The 15,881-nt window shown below is 34.1% G+C and overlaps 1 protein-coding gene across 8 annotated transcripts in view; it reads right to left on the bottom strand.

The window, feature by feature from the left end:
- The window catches only part of LOC110033844 (D-lactate dehydrogenase [cytochrome], mitochondrial), a 108,167-nt gene that overhangs the window by 80,717 nt on the left and 11,569 nt on the right, over positions 1-15,881 (bottom strand). For 4 of the 8 annotated variants that reach the window (XM_020737964.1, XM_020737966.1, XM_020737965.1 and 1 more), the window contains exons 4-7: positions 13,517-13,566; positions 13,194-13,293; positions 10,868-10,916; positions 8,755-8,847 (exon numbers count right to left, since the gene is read on the bottom strand). In XM_020737964.1, coding sequence (XP_020593623.1) covers positions 8,755-8,847; positions 10,868-10,916; positions 13,194-13,293; positions 13,517-13,566 — 292 coding nt within the window. Of the gene's footprint in view, positions 1-8,754; positions 8,848-10,867; positions 10,917-13,193; positions 13,294-13,516; positions 13,601-15,881 lie in introns of all 8 variants that reach the window. The other 4 variants (XM_020737967.1, XM_020737969.1, XM_020737970.1 and 1 more) reach the window with 3 other exon arrangements.

Below are 15,881 nucleotides of genomic sequence, written 5' to 3'. Positions count from 1 at the left end.
GTGCTAGTCGCTCGCGTGTGTAACCCTAGCAATATGGGTGTCCTTTCTGGCTAAAGTTGACGTTCCAGCCGCTTTGGCGCGGTCCGTTTCGTCATCCGGGGTCGTGCGGACGAGTTCGCCGATGGGCGAGTCAATTTAAGCCAAAATCGTGTGTGATGCAGTGAGTGCGTGAAATGCGGCGTTCACGAATAATCGAGTCACAAAGGGTTCACCTATGGCTATTTGATCCTATAGGAACTCAATTTCGAGCCCTCTACATATTGGTCCTTAGCCCTTGCAACTAGAAGTTGAGTGCTTGGAACCACTCATGCGAGTTCTTCACAAAAATGAGTCAAGAAGTGGCTTGAAGTTCTATGGGAGGTGGGCTCCATTACTAGTCCGCTAGGATGGTCAACCAGGAACTCCTAAGGCTAGATTATAGGTTCTGGGAGTAGGAGACTAAGACCTCACAAAAATGAGGTCAACAGTAACTTTAATTGTTGATTAGAAAGTTTTGGAGATGACAGAAAAAGATAAATATTTTTTTCCATCGATTGAAAAATCTCCTGAACTTGAGTTAAGTTACTTCCTAAATATTTAAAATGTCTTTTTAGGTGATTACTCAACATTATCGATTATAATTTCCTCAAAATTAACTACAGAAGAATAAATGAGTTTAATGAAAACTTTGAAGAATTATAAAAAAGTCTTTGAATGAACAATTGCTGATATTAAAGGAATCATTCTTTAAATTTGTATGCATGGAATTCATATGGAAAAAAAGTGCAAACTCAGGGTTGTCATCAAAGGAGATTGAATCTTGTTATGAAAGAAGTTGTTAAGAAAGAAAATTTAAGGTGATTAGATGTTGTAATTACGGCTTACGACTTAAGCCTCACTGCTTAGGACTTACGGTTTACGGCTTATGGCTTATGGCTTACAGATGCGGGTTGGATTTAGTGTGTTAATTTGCAAAAAATTTGATGTTACCTTAATTTGACAATCAAAACTTTAACTAAATCAACATTTATGATTTTATTTAATATCCAATAAATGTCCACTTAAATTTAAATAAGTAATTATAAACTTTATTTTCATATTTCAAATAAATCTTTCAGATTATTATTATTATAATATTTATTGGTATTACATATATAAAAACCAAATAATATATAATATTAAAATACAAAACTAATTTATAAGAGGAGAGTCCAGCTTTTGCATCACAGAGGAGAGGAAGGAGCATCACAGAGGAGGGAGATTTCTATGAATGAGCTCCACCTGATTTCTGATTTTCAGCACCCTTTTGACCAAGAGATGGACAATATATTGCTATATGACCAGGCTTAGAAGTTAGAATTAATCAAGTTGGGTACAGACGATCAGACGGTGTGAACAAAAATTTCAATATTCATATTCTATAACTTATTATTAATAGATGAAAGAGCAACTAATCAATTTAATTAAAACAATATAATTAAATTTTTCTCGTTACTTGTTGTCCACGTCCTTTATTATTTTTTTTTTGCTTTCTCCCATCTTTTAATCAACTATTTAAACCTGAAAAGAATTAGTTTAAAACAACTATGAGCTTAACGAGTCAGTGAATACTCATACCCTTAAACTACAGCAATGCAAATGAAAAGAAAAAAAAATAATATATATGTTAGTTAAACTTTAATAAATCAATACAATAATTTAACATGTTATTCATTGAATCTTACTCTATCAATAATATACTAATATCGTTTTTTTTCAGTATAGCCATTACAGGTGCATCGTTTAAAATTTATGTTAATTAAGACACATCAATATCAATATCAATATCTTTTTTCATATACATACACGGATACCTTAGTATTCTCTCACTAGTACCAACAAGGAGTGACTCCATCATAGACAGTCATGCACATACAAGCAATCAACATAAATTTATCATTAATATGCTCATCGCATTAAATTCAACACACTATATTAATAATAGTAACCATTACAATATAATAAATTGCTACAAACATCTAACATTCATAACAATATGGCTAATAAGTAAAAAATATATCAATCAAAATAAAGTTTCTGCAAGTATCATTAACTATCAAATAGTTGAGAAGAAATAACATAATACTACAGATTAGAAGTAGGAGTACTCACCTCAATGTTGAATGACTTATTTCAAACACATTTAATCTTTGCATCCAACTTCCTACAATATCGTAAAACTATAATCTTAGTCATATCATTAATTGTGCTTAATTAATCTCTTAGTTACTTATTTAACTTTAATTGTTGATTAGAAGCTATATTTTAAGTATTCATGTTACTTTAATTTAACTACAAAACTTCAACTAAATCAACATTTATGATTTATTCAATATCCAATAAATGTCCACTCAAATTTAAATAAGTAATTATAAACTTTATTTTCATTTTTCAAATAAATCTTTCATAATAATAATAATAATATTATTGTTATTATTATTATTATTATTATTATTATTATTATTATATTTATTGGTATCACATATATATAAACCAAATAATATATAATATTAAAATACAAAACTCTTACCTTACCAAAAGCAAGAAAATGACTCAGCATCCACATGGATTTCTTCTTCCTTCGCAAGCTAGCATCTTCTTTCCTCTTTTTCTACTCGATTGTTTCTCTTCCTTCGCATGTTCGACTTCTCATTCTTCCTTCACCCGCACGCTAGGGCTTGGTCAAGAGCTCCTCTTCCTTTACACGCAATCAGGCTCCGACACAAAAGAGAGCTCCTTCCACAGGTTGCATGTTCCTCCCACTTCTCGAAACTGCCTCTCTTCTTGGCGCATCTTCCTTCACAAAAAAGCAAATTCCTCCCTCTCAAAGTCAGCTCAGTCTTCTTCCCTCACACTAGTTGTTCACCGTCTTCTCTGTCTTCGTACAATACAGGAACTCAAGCTTCAACTTCCTCTCGGTCGTCATCGCGGCTCGATGTAGCAATGTCGTGATCTTCTTCCCTCGAGCACAGTGCACAAGGTCATTGTGTCCCTACTTAGGGTAAAAAGATATGCAACTCCTTCACATTCCTCCGCTCTCTGATCGCATTCTCATCTCACATGCAATTTATAGGGTGAATTCCCCTCTTTGAGTTTCGACCCCCTTCATTTCCTCTCCACTACATTTGATTTCCCGACTGCTCGCTTCCTCCATCGACTCTCCGTTGCTCAACTCCTCGTTTCTTCTTCTCTTTGGTTTTTTTTTTTTCTTTCGTTTCCTCCTCTAGTTACAAGAAAAAGAGACAGTGCATTAAATATGGCCTGCAAAAAAAAAGGAAAAAGGAAAAAAAGCTTCGAAGGAGGGGTTGCTACAGAAAATTTTCGGAAGAAGGCCTTATGCAAGAAAAGCTCTGGAGGAGGGCTGCTGCAGAAAAAATTTCGAAAGGGTTGTTGCAGGAAAAAGCTCTAGAGGGCCTGATGCTTAAGCATACTCTGGCTATAGATAACAGGATGGCGCACTTGCTTGAGATTGCAAGCATAATGAATAGCGTGAACTACTGTACAAGTGTATTCGTCCAATTTATAGCTTGCGGACATGTCCGAGCAGCTGGAATGGGTTCCGTCGAAGTCGATGCCAAGGCCGCCTCTAATGTCAATCGCATGCATCACAACACCAAGCTTGGTCAGCTTGCAGTAGATCTGAGCAGCCTCACAAACACCATTAGCAAGCAGAGCAGAGGATGGAATCTGGGAGCCATATGAGTTTGAAAAATACCAACGTTCCTAGAATTTTGATTCTGTAAAATCTGTAAGATTGACGAGTTGCTTCCCATCCCGCCGCCCAGATCGAGAACAAGAAAATGGTCAAAGCCACAATGTCGGAAAGGAGATGAGCCGCGACTATAAGAATTGCAAGGTAGTTCGCTTTGATGCTTCGAACCACTTCCACTCACAAGAATACCCGTAAAGAAGAACAGCTATAAATAGCTTTCTTATAGAAGTTGACCACTCCTTCGCATCTTTCAAGTTGCTGGTTGAAGTAAATAAACTACATGTAGGTCCTCCACAAATCTTGATGTCTGCAGATGTTGTCGCTAGTGCTGGCAACGCTTCACCGATTTCGGCGACTGGAGAATTACTGTGAGCTTTGTGCTTCCATTTAAAAGGTCCGCAAAGATGTCCCTGCTCGGTTTTGGCTGCTGCAGCTGAGATCTAGGAGGCTTCAAGCAAGGAAACAGGGAGAATTCAATTGAAAAAGCGTTGACGCTGCTCCTGCAGGGTGCGGCTAAATGATCCAAACCAAGTTCCGAGAGACTGCAAGCAGAGAAAGGTCCAGCTTCAGAAGGAGGTCTGGCAGAACTACTCAACACAGAATTTTTTTCTACGGACAGATGCAGAATGCTTCCTACAGAAAGAGAGATTCGGCAGTGAGATGAAACTTCAGAGAAGGAGACCACCGGCTGAAATTTGTAGGGAAGGAAGTTTCCGACATCTAAAGTATAGGGACATGGTTCTGCAACTAGTTGTAGGAAGGAGTTCCGGTGTCTAGGGCCTGTGGAGAGAGGAAGATTCCAACGAAAAAAAACTAAGAAAGAGAAGATGAAGGGCCTGCAGTACGACAAAAATTGTCTGCTGCAGTTAATAGGAAGTTTCCACCAGCACGAGACTCTAGGGTTTGTTTTAAGACTCTGATACCATGTTGAAATTCATAATAATGTGAAATTTCTTTATTGATATGAAAAGGGGTTATAAAGAAAATAGGAAAGGAAATAACAGGAAAGGAAAGATAAATAAAAGAAAATAACAGGAAAGAAAAAATATAACACCTAATATCTCTAATTAATTAATTTATAATAATTATTTCGAGATAAAGGAAACAACATAAAATAGGAAAGGAAATAAAATAAATTAAAAATATAAAAGGAAATAAGGTTATATTAGAAAATAAATCCAATCCTCGTAACTTCTAACAGGAATAAATTATTTTCTCATATAACTTCTAACAATATTTTGTCCTACAATTAACATTTTTCAGGATAATAGCTTTGGTCAGTCTTTGTAATTGTAGTACTACAAGCTTCTTTCCTTTTATGAAAGTTGTCTACGAGAATTTCACTTGGAATCGCATTGTGCAGTTTTCCTACTAAGTTTATATACCGATCTTGCATTGTAGTAAAAGATGAACTTTGCCAAACTGGGGTTCTTAAATTTGGAATGTTGTAAGATGAAAAGTTAATAGTTTTTTGGAGGCCTCAGAAAAACTCTCAAGGAATTTCTATTTTTGAATCCTTTGTATACTATATATATAAATATATATATGAACACTGTGGCATATAAAAAATTTGAACATTGAATAGGAAAATAAAATTATAGATTTTTCATCAGTTCTTGTGTGTGTCATTTGTTGTGGTATCTTCAAGCTCTTCATAATTGTAATAGGAGGTTTGGCTCAGCTACTAGCTTATTCTATCATCGTTATCTTACTAACTCATTTCAGTGATTGATATGTGCAAGTGATTAAAATTTTGTCAAGTTTAACATATGTTTGATTTCTTTTGATGTGAACCTTAATCATTATATAATTCTATATCCGCTCTAAATTTTCTTAAGAATTTTCAGTTTTTGACTACTCTCAAATGATTGTTCACGATGAACTAATGAATTTCTTTATTTTGCATCAAAAGTTACGAATCTTTGTTAAAACTGAAAACTAGGAATTGATTAATTCTGTTCATTTGATTAGAACTAAAATTTTAATAGATAAAGAAATATCTGGCTATTTTTGACAGAACTTTCGCTTCTCTCATCAAAATCAAATGGTTTTGGTATTGTTGCAAAGCTAACACAATAATTTGCAACTTTTGTGCTTTTTACTTTATCCAATTTTGACAAATAAACTAATAGTTTTTTTTAAAAAAAAAAGCCTAAGTGTTGATTTATTAAAGAAAATGATACAGATGGGTTTGTATGGGTGGGCCTAAACACCCAACCAACACGGTACAACACACACCAAAAAATGTAAAAGATGGGTACATATAGAAATCAAAAAGCCCAAAAACCACCCAGGCGCTGAAAAAGTGTGAGTCATCCCAATCTAGTCTTGCATCTGGCTCTAGTTCTCGGTAGGGATCCAGCTAGCAGATTGGTAAGATGCTGACCATTACCCGTAATAACCAAAGTATCATCCATAAGACTCCTGAGCTCTAGTAGAACTCCATTCTTCTTCTTCCTCTTGGAAGTGTAAACTTGTCATTCCTCCTCCGAAGAATCAGTCTAATGGGGTAGATCTGAAGCAAAAGGAATACCAACAGTAGTACCCACAATAGGTTCTAGAATATGTGAAGCATGAGTTGTCTCTACACCGGATACTTCTTGAAGTGGAGCTGTGAGGCTCTCCTGATTATCAGTCTGAACACTATCATTTATAGGTAATGGTTCATCAGTATTGTTTTCTATGGAGTTTGTAGGTGTCAGCATCACATCACTCGCAGTATCAATAACAACAGTGTCATGGGGGGGTCCTCAAGGGCAACAGACACCTCTTGTCTGGTAGTATTCTCCTCAGGTGGAACTAAAATGTCCACAGAAGTGGGGTTTGACCCCTCCTTATTCACTTGAACCTTAGATTTCAAAATAGGATGAAGCATGTGGCATTTAACAATGATATGACCAAACATCTTACAGTGGGTACAGTATGGGGGTTTGTGTTCCATGATGATTTGTTGTCAATAACCATTATGGGTTGTGCCCAGCCAGACTTCAGTAACATCAGGTAAAGTAATATCTCTTTCCACAAGTATTCCGGTCACCGAGTACTGATTAGGTTGAAAGTAGGTAGATCTAGTTTCAAAAGATCCCCAACGATGGCCCCAATAGAGTAGAGAACCTTGAGATCAGATAAATTAAACCATACCGGTATAGTGGGAGTTTCATGCTGAGTCAAAATTAGGAGACCGCTTGAGTAATTTCATTGATTTGCCTTCAATATTAAAATATTTCTTGGAGAAAATTCTAGTGTAGTCTTCGGCCACTGTTAGTTGGATCAACACATGTCTCTCATTCATGAGTCTCACTTTCCACTTGTCTACTAGCCTAAGATCATCAACACTCTTTTTGATAAAATTCATAGGAGGGTGTCCCCACTGAAATTTGCCAATAAGAGCAAACTTGAATTTTTTCTGTCAGGATATAAATTTCTGATTCAGAGAAAAAGATTGCTTTTTTTTCTCCTTTCTTACTTCCCTTCTTAATAAAAGAACAATCATCTGTACTCTCACGACATTCTTTATAACTTGAAGGGAATATCACTGCATACTCCTCCTGTGGGTTACCCATCACGCGGGTAAAGGAGACTTTGTCCGACTCAACCAAAGAAGAAGGAAACGCCATCAGAGGCTGTCGGCGTTAAAGTGCTACGAGGTTGCTGAAAGGCAGAGGAGCTGTCGGGCGCAGAAATAGGAGCAGCGCCGAAACAGAAGAATCGGGCGCAGACGACAACTGCGAGCGACAAATGCGTGGAAGACGACGACGTCGAGCAAAGCAGGTGCGAACCTCGACGTTGAGCAGAGGAACAATAGCGACAAAGGAAGACGACGCGAGCAGTGGAGATATCGCGACGCGAGCCGCAACAGGGAGTGCGAACGTCGACGCCGACGTAGATGAAGACGTCGGAGCGAGGGTGAACGATGCGAGATCTTCTCCTTCCAGCAATAGAATCAATTGCAACCGAAATCGTTGTTGGAAGACCTAGCGGAGCTCTCGACCGTGCAAAAAAACTAAAAGTTTTTGTGCATAATGAGATGCAGAAAATCTGAATCCAAATAAAGACAACTTCCCATTATTTTAGGTTCAGCCACTCTTTGTTAGACAGATTTGTACGATTTTTTTATCATTGAAAAGCTAACAAAATCATCTACAACTTTTATGTTTTCCGCTCGATTCAATTCCAAACCAATAAGTTGTAATTGTTGAGTGAAGTGAAAAAAAAGAATCAAATTCACCGATTTTAACTCTCAATCAAAAATTTGATCATCACTTACTCATTTTATATAAAAATGATGCAATTCATGTCAATTGAAAGCTAACAAAATCCTCTAAATATTTTACATTTTCCACAATGGCTAATTTTGACACAAAAAAAGCAGTTTTAAGAGCAGCTGATCTTTCATATTATGGATACATGTTTTTTATTTCTCTTTTAAAAAATGACCTGCAATACTGTTCTATAAATAGAAAATAATAAAGAAAAGAATAAATGGGAAGACAAGAAGCACTAACTCTCAAATGTTTCTATTCTGAACTATTACATTTCTCTTAACACGCTTCTATTTTTTCAAAATACACAACCTCCACTTGAACAATTTCACCAATCCCATTCTTAACATCCCAAAAAATTAAACAATTCTCCACAACAAAATATTTCCACCCATCCACTTCCTCACCTTCTAAACACTTTCTTTCCACTTAACTTCACTTTTTGATTGCTTATCACAAACCCAGATCCACACTACTCTATTCATGCTAATACCCTCTCACCAACTCTACTTCTCAATTTATGATCCCATTTTAGGGCTCCTCATGGGTGTTTAGAAGGGGGATTTAATGGGAAAGTGATTTTAGAGTAGCATGGAAATGAGAACAAGTCCAAGCTGTGCACATCTTTCTATAACGCAGATAATTGCATGAAGAGTGTCCAAAATGTTCTGGGCCGCGAGCTTTAAGGCACAGCATACATGTTATATTTACATGTTTCAGCTCAGCATGTCATGCATTTATATCAAGGAAATTTGCACATACCTTCATCATTGACATATCAATGCACACGCCTCCATTAGTAGCTAAAGTGTGGCCTTCAATTGATGTAGCTCCACCATAAGGCACAATGGGAACCTGCATTAAAAAATAATAAATTACTATAAAAGTATTTTATGCAGCCTAATCCATCTAATGTATGATATAAATGAGAATGCCATCAGACACAATGCAACAATAAAAGACAAATGACTTTAAATAAAATTTATCATTCCAGAATGCTGATTTGGTTGGCGTACAAAAACAAAACCAGATCTAAATCTATCCAAAGATGGAAGACAACCTAAATTCTTTTTAATGGAGTCAATTAAAGGTCATATTTATAAACAGCATCAGAAAGCAGACACTTTACATATAAAGTGGCTATTCAACCCCTTCAACATTCATCTACTCCCCTTCCCAGTATTTTGAAATAAACACTAATCATCGTAAAACAAAGAAACAATCATTTGATTTCATAACTTATTGACTCTTTGCCTATCACACCCATAATACAAACCAATATAAATCACATATAATCACTTGTTCAGAAAATAATTCAAAATCTAAGGGGCTGTTCGGGACCACTTTTATTTTTTTATTCTTATTTTGTTTAGTTTAGTTTAAATTTGAAACAAAACATGTTTGACATGTTTGATTAAGATATAGTTATTTTTTAAAACACTCAAGTTTTTTTTGACTCTTTATAAAAACATATTTATTTGTTTTTAGAAATAAGAAATAAAAACATATTAAAAACACATTAAACAAAAATGTTCTTAAAATTTTTAAAAAAATCAAAAAACAAAACAAAAAACAAAATTAATCCCAAACAAGCCCCAAGGAAAAATCCATGTTTAAGATCACAACATGAATTGAAGAATATTTTCTTCATGTTAAGAGTTTTCATAAATGATATGGTACTTGCAGAATAACATGAATAAAATGAACGCAAAAGAGTTGGAAAAATCCTAAACCCCAACCCAAAAATGTAACTATATTCCTAATACAATCAAATGTTCAAGAAAACTTCAAAATTTTCAAAAAAGGATTAAAATTTAAGAACGCAATAATGATTGAAGAACATGTTCATGTTAGTATTCAGAACAAAAAAACTACTTGTCGAATGAGTATTCATAAATCCGACTACATGTAATTGAAATACAGATAGCGTTGATTGAACCATACTTTTCGGTTGCAAACAATTTGCTACCATTCGCCAAGCCCATGATGCATTCCATTATGTTCCTAATATAAAAGTTTAAAACACACATAAAATTGGGGGGCAATCCATATTTTAGATCACAGCATGGGTTAAAGAACATTTTCATCATGTTATAATTTTCATCATTGGTAAGTTCTTCAATATTTGGAAAATGAGATTCATAAAACCAATCTAAAATAGTTGGAATAATCCTGAACACTAAACCCAAAACATACCCTAATGCATTCCCATATATTCCTAAGATAATCAAAATTTCAAAAGAAATAAAAATATGAAAAAAAAATAAATCAAAGTATAATAAACCATACATACTTGAAAATTTGTATGTTAAAACTTTCATACAAGATAAAGTAATTGAACCCCAAAATACTTAGGATAAGGATAATGATGATTGTGAAGTACTTCTTCGTTGAAGGCTTCTAACAATGTGCTACCATTTGGCATGCATATAACCCATGCCAATATATTCATAATATAATAAAAAGTTCAAAAAAAAAATTCAATCACAACATGGATCGAAAGACATTTTCTTACAGTTTTACTGTTTTTCATATAATTGATAAAGTGCTTGAAGATTGAGATTCACGAAATCAACCTGATCGTTGGGATAATCCAAAAACTAAACCTGAAATATTCCCAGAATGCATTCCATTATAATTCAAATATAACAGAATTTTGAAAAAGAAATTGTAACGAAAAAAAGAAAAATCAAAATTAAATAGCGCAAAATGGATTTAATAGTATGTTATTCATGTTATAGTTTTCATACCTGATTAAATACTTAACTTGTAAAATAAGTATTAATAAAACAAACCAAAACGATCGAGACTAGGATAATGATTGTGGAACACCACATTAGTATGTATGAAGGACTAAACTAAAAGGAAATGATACCTTGTACTTGTTACATGCAATAATGATCTTCTGCACATCATCCTGTGACCTGGTTTATGTGGAGATATGAAAAATTAACTGTTACAAAGCAAGGACTTCAAAGAATCTACAAGTAATAAGAATGATCGCGGCCATTTCTAACTTATTACTCAAGACAACCAGTATGATGCATCCATGAGCCACATGTAAACAGACTACAACAAGGTAAATTAACGAGAAAGGGCATAATTTATTTGTTGGAGCAACGCAATAAGAACCCAAGAAGAATACGTCTTCAAAACAAATAAAAGCATTTCCGCAGGTCATGAACAATATTAAAATACGAGCATGCAAAAAAAATTGCAAATGAGAAGAAAAAAGAAAGCTGAACAAAAACCTAAAGAAATTACTTTTAGATTGATCCTCCCTTTGATAAAAATCAAGCAAATATTATCTATCTGGCCTTTTTTTGTCTCCAACACTAAAGCAAAGTAAGGGAAAACAATCATCACATATGGGGAAACAACTGAAAGTACAAAACTTAAAGCATCTATTTCATAGGAAAGGCACTGTATAAGAAAAAAGTTCAATAATTGATGGAAATCAAGAACATTTTTGTGGTAAACGAAATTCACTTAATCAATTAATAATTAAATATTATAGATCCCTATTATAAAAATAGGGTTACAATGGGTCAAAAAATATTTAAAATCAAATGAAATCCTATCAAATCCTATCAAATGTTATAGTCTAAACTTCTTTTATGCAAAAAGAAAATTGATACATGCCTAATAAAATAACTTCAATACAAAAATCAGTCATGAATAGAAATTGACCTAAGAAGGCTTTAAATTGGGTCAGGTTTAGCACTATTAAAGTTTGGATTGACAACTAGTAACTAACTTATCACCACTTTATGTTGGAAAATAGCAACCCTAATTCATTGGATCTGGCATATGTTGGCAGCCCAAACTTCAACAACAACAACAATAAGCCTTTATCCCACTAAGTTGGGTCGACTACATGAATCCTTCTTCTCCATTGTGTCCTATTGAGTGTCATATTTCCATTTAATTTTAAGAAATTAAGATCATTTTTTACACAATAAGCCCAAGTCTCTTTAGGTCTACATTTGCTTTTCTTAACATAAGTCGATTTAAAACATCTACTCTCCTAACCAGATCATCAGATGGCCGACATTTAATGTGACCAAACCATCAAGACGAATCTCTCTAATCTTGTCTGCCACTAGAGCTACACCAACCCTTTCATGAATACATATGTTTAGCATTTTGTCTCTAAGTGTCAAACCACTCATCCACCTAAGTATTTTTATTTTAGAAGCAATTAACTTAGTTTAATGTTTCTCTTTAAAGGACAGCATTCTGCGTCATGAAGCATTGCAAGTCTCACCACCATCTTATAAAATTTTCCTTTTCAGTCTGAGGGATACTTTTCTATCACACAATAGGTCCAATGCATTCCTCCACTTCAAAAACACAACGTGAATCTACTAATAACATCCACATTTATATCACCGTCATTTTGAACAGTGGATCCGAGATATCTAAGACATTCACATCTTTTAATGATTTGATCGCTCATAGTTACAACTCTGCAATTAGATCTGTCACTACTAAAATTACATTCCACATATTCAATTTTAGATCTACTCAAACGAAGGCCTTTAAACTCAAATGCATACCTCTAACTGCTATGCATGAATTACTAAAAAAAAGTAGTTCATTACTTAATCAAACTGTAATCTTTTTGCTTAAATTTAACATTTCTCGTTTCAATTTAAGAATTTATCTTTTTTAATTTAAAAAAGTCATATCAAAATTACCGACATACCTGAATGTATTCTTAAGATTATACATGCAAGTACCTCAAATTTTGCACTTGAAGATATATTTTTACCATTTTCATTTATTTTATCATGCACGAGTACATCGCATCTTCTGCATATACCAACTGAGGGAAAATCCTGATTGAGTTATACCTTATCATTTCATATTAATTTAAAATCATTTAAATATACTTTCATATGTCAATTATCATCTTCACATTTGTGAGACGTCTTTCAAACATTCAAAATACAAAACATTCTTTAAGTAATCACGTAGGAAATTTTATTCATCAAAACAAATCATTACAAGATGGTGGTCAACAGTTCTACTAAAACCCCCCAACACTAAACTCACGCAAGAAATGAAAAGCCTAAGAACCATTGGCCACAGTACAACTCACACAACAAACAAAAAACTAACTAAAATAAAATATTAATTCGAATAAAGAGAATATTTAAACTATCCCTTTTAAACAAACGAGAAAGTTCCAACAGAACCTTATTAGTAAAATTGAAACTTTGGGACTCCAAGCCTTTTCTCGCAGCCCAATTAGCACATTGATTGCTTTCGCGTTGCATAAATGACCACTAAACTGCACTAAATTCATAAGAGAAAATTTTTTTTAGTTGAATAATAAGAATCCACGGGTAATCTCTTCTCCTACAACAATAATTCCACAAATCAAGTGAATTCATTTCAATAATGATATAATACCAGCCACAACTAACCACAATTTCTAATGCAACAATAACAACTTCAGCCTCTGCTATAATAGGAGATGAGACTAAAACAGGAGCAGAAAACCAGAAAATACATTTACCAGAATAATTTCTGCAAATACTGCCAATTCCAGCAGCTGATTGATTCCAACTGCCATCAGTATTAAACTTCAGTATGCCTCGAACTGGTTTTTTCCACAAAATTAAATTAATCACTAGTTTATTTTTCACAAGAGTAATATTGAATTTATGAAAAACCTTCAGCACATTATTATTGACAGCTTTCTTAAACCTGTCAAACTTCAACATCTTAAACACAAAACTTTTAATGTAAATAAAACAGGAGAAATTAGAAATCATATTATCAACATGCTTGCTTTCATTCCTAGTAGTGCAAATAAACCATTCAAAATACAAAACATAAATGAAATATTAATTTTAAAATCATATTGCAAGTTCACTATGATCAATTTGAAATACAACTAATAAAATATTAATTTGATGCTAATAAGAAACTCATTACGCACCTTTATCATAAATGACCTCTTTAAAATCTATCCCTTCATTGCACTATATTATAAATCTTTTACCAATCTTGAATATGAATAGCCTTCTTCCACACTTCCTTATAAGGTTTTCAGATTGATTTTGTCACAACCCGGCTCAGGGCTTGAAATTAATCAAAACGGGAAAAGACGGTTGGACAGTGAGAATCAAATTTTTTATATAATCATTTTCCATAACTATCTAATATAAATAAAAGAATTACTAATCAAATTAAATTAAAACACTATATTTAAGTTTATTTTGTTACTGCTGTCTGCATCTCCTATAAACATTTTTTAATCTATCGCTCATCTTTTAACCAATTAAACAAACTTAAAAAGTTAAGTTAAAAATAACAGTGAGCTAAACAAGTCAGTAAATACGTATACTCAATGAAACAAGAAAATAATATGCATGTCAATTAAATTTCTATCATGAATCAATATAAAACTTTACTATACTATTCAATGAATCTTATATCAAAAACATTTCAATATCATTATATATTTATACAACTATCACAAAATCACCGTCTTAAAATTGTACCACTTAAGGTACTTCAATATCAATATCAATTTTCATATATGTGCATGGGAACTTTAGTATTCCCCCACTAGTACCATAAAAAGATGACTCAATAATAATCAATCGTGTACATACAATCATTGTATATATTGACCTCACTTTTGTGAGGGTGTTCCCACTCTCTGTGGGAACCTAAACTTAACCTTAGGGTTGCCCTAGTAGCTTCCCTAAAAGACAAAAGGAAGTACTCACCTAATGGAACCCGAAACCAAGGCTATGTTCACTTGGGCCACATGAGGTTAAGCCCAAACCAACAACCCTTGGTTGAGTTGGTTTAGAGCTTGAACCCTTATAGGTAGGGTATGCCCTAGGTCACCCATGAACCAAAAAAAGAAACCTTAGAAATCTCTTTATAGACGTTATGAAATCCATGGGCACTTTTCGGCCTCAACACCAACCTGACCAAAACTTTAATCTAACTCTTCGATAAGCTTCACAAGACCTCACGACATCTCCCTCAATCAAAATTCCGCACCCTCCAACCCACTCCAACACTTCACAAGACCTCACGACATCTCCCTCAATCAAAATTTGAGTTTCCCGCACCCTCTAACCCACTCCAACACCAACCCGGCCACCATTTGGTCTAGCTCATAGCTTGAGCCAATTTCAAGGCGAATTAAAGCGAGGAGGAGGTGTGTGTGGCATCAAAGTGACACTCTCTGTCAGGCCCAATTGAAGTCTCACCGCTTAGGAAAATGTATGAATTTAAACTTTAAGAATTGAGCCTCTGTTTGGCCTTTTATGAAAGAAACGAACAATGCATGCCCACGTAACTGTATAGATAGGTTCGTCTCACTTAGATGAAGCTATAGGAACAAACACCATGCCATTTGGTTAAGTTTAGGCCTAAGATCTTAGGCTTTGATCGTGAACGGCTCTCGATTCTCTGTCCCATGGGAACAATGAACCGATGTCGTCGGTTTCCATGTATTAGAAACGGACGGCGGAGAACGAACCGGACCACCAAACCGCGAGGGGGAACACAAATTTGCGGGCCACCTCAGCGCTTGCATGGAAATTGCACCCAATCACACAGCGTCGCGAGGGAGTTCATAGAGTCCGAGGATCGCATCAGTGCTAACTCACTTAAGTGACAAATTCGGTTTTTTCTGAATTAATTAAATCTAGAAAATTAAATAAAACTTTAAAAATTTCATATCTCAAATAAAAATCACATATATATATATATATATACATATATATATATATATACACACAGACTAAGGAAATTGAGGGAAAATAATAAAAATAAAAAAATTTGACTCATAATTAATTTTTAATTAAACAAATAATCTCTGAAGTATTTTAACTATTAAATATAAGATAGAAAAC

Source organism: Phalaenopsis equestris, unplaced genomic scaffold, assembly GCF_001263595.1.
Source record: "Phalaenopsis equestris unplaced genomic scaffold, ASM126359v1 Scaffold001306, whole genome shotgun sequence".
In the NCBI taxonomy this organism is placed as follows: domain Eukaryota; kingdom Viridiplantae; phylum Streptophyta; class Magnoliopsida; order Asparagales; family Orchidaceae; genus Phalaenopsis; species Phalaenopsis equestris.
Note: the sequence above shows the minus strand (reverse complement) of the source record. Positions and strands in the feature narration are given on the sequence as shown.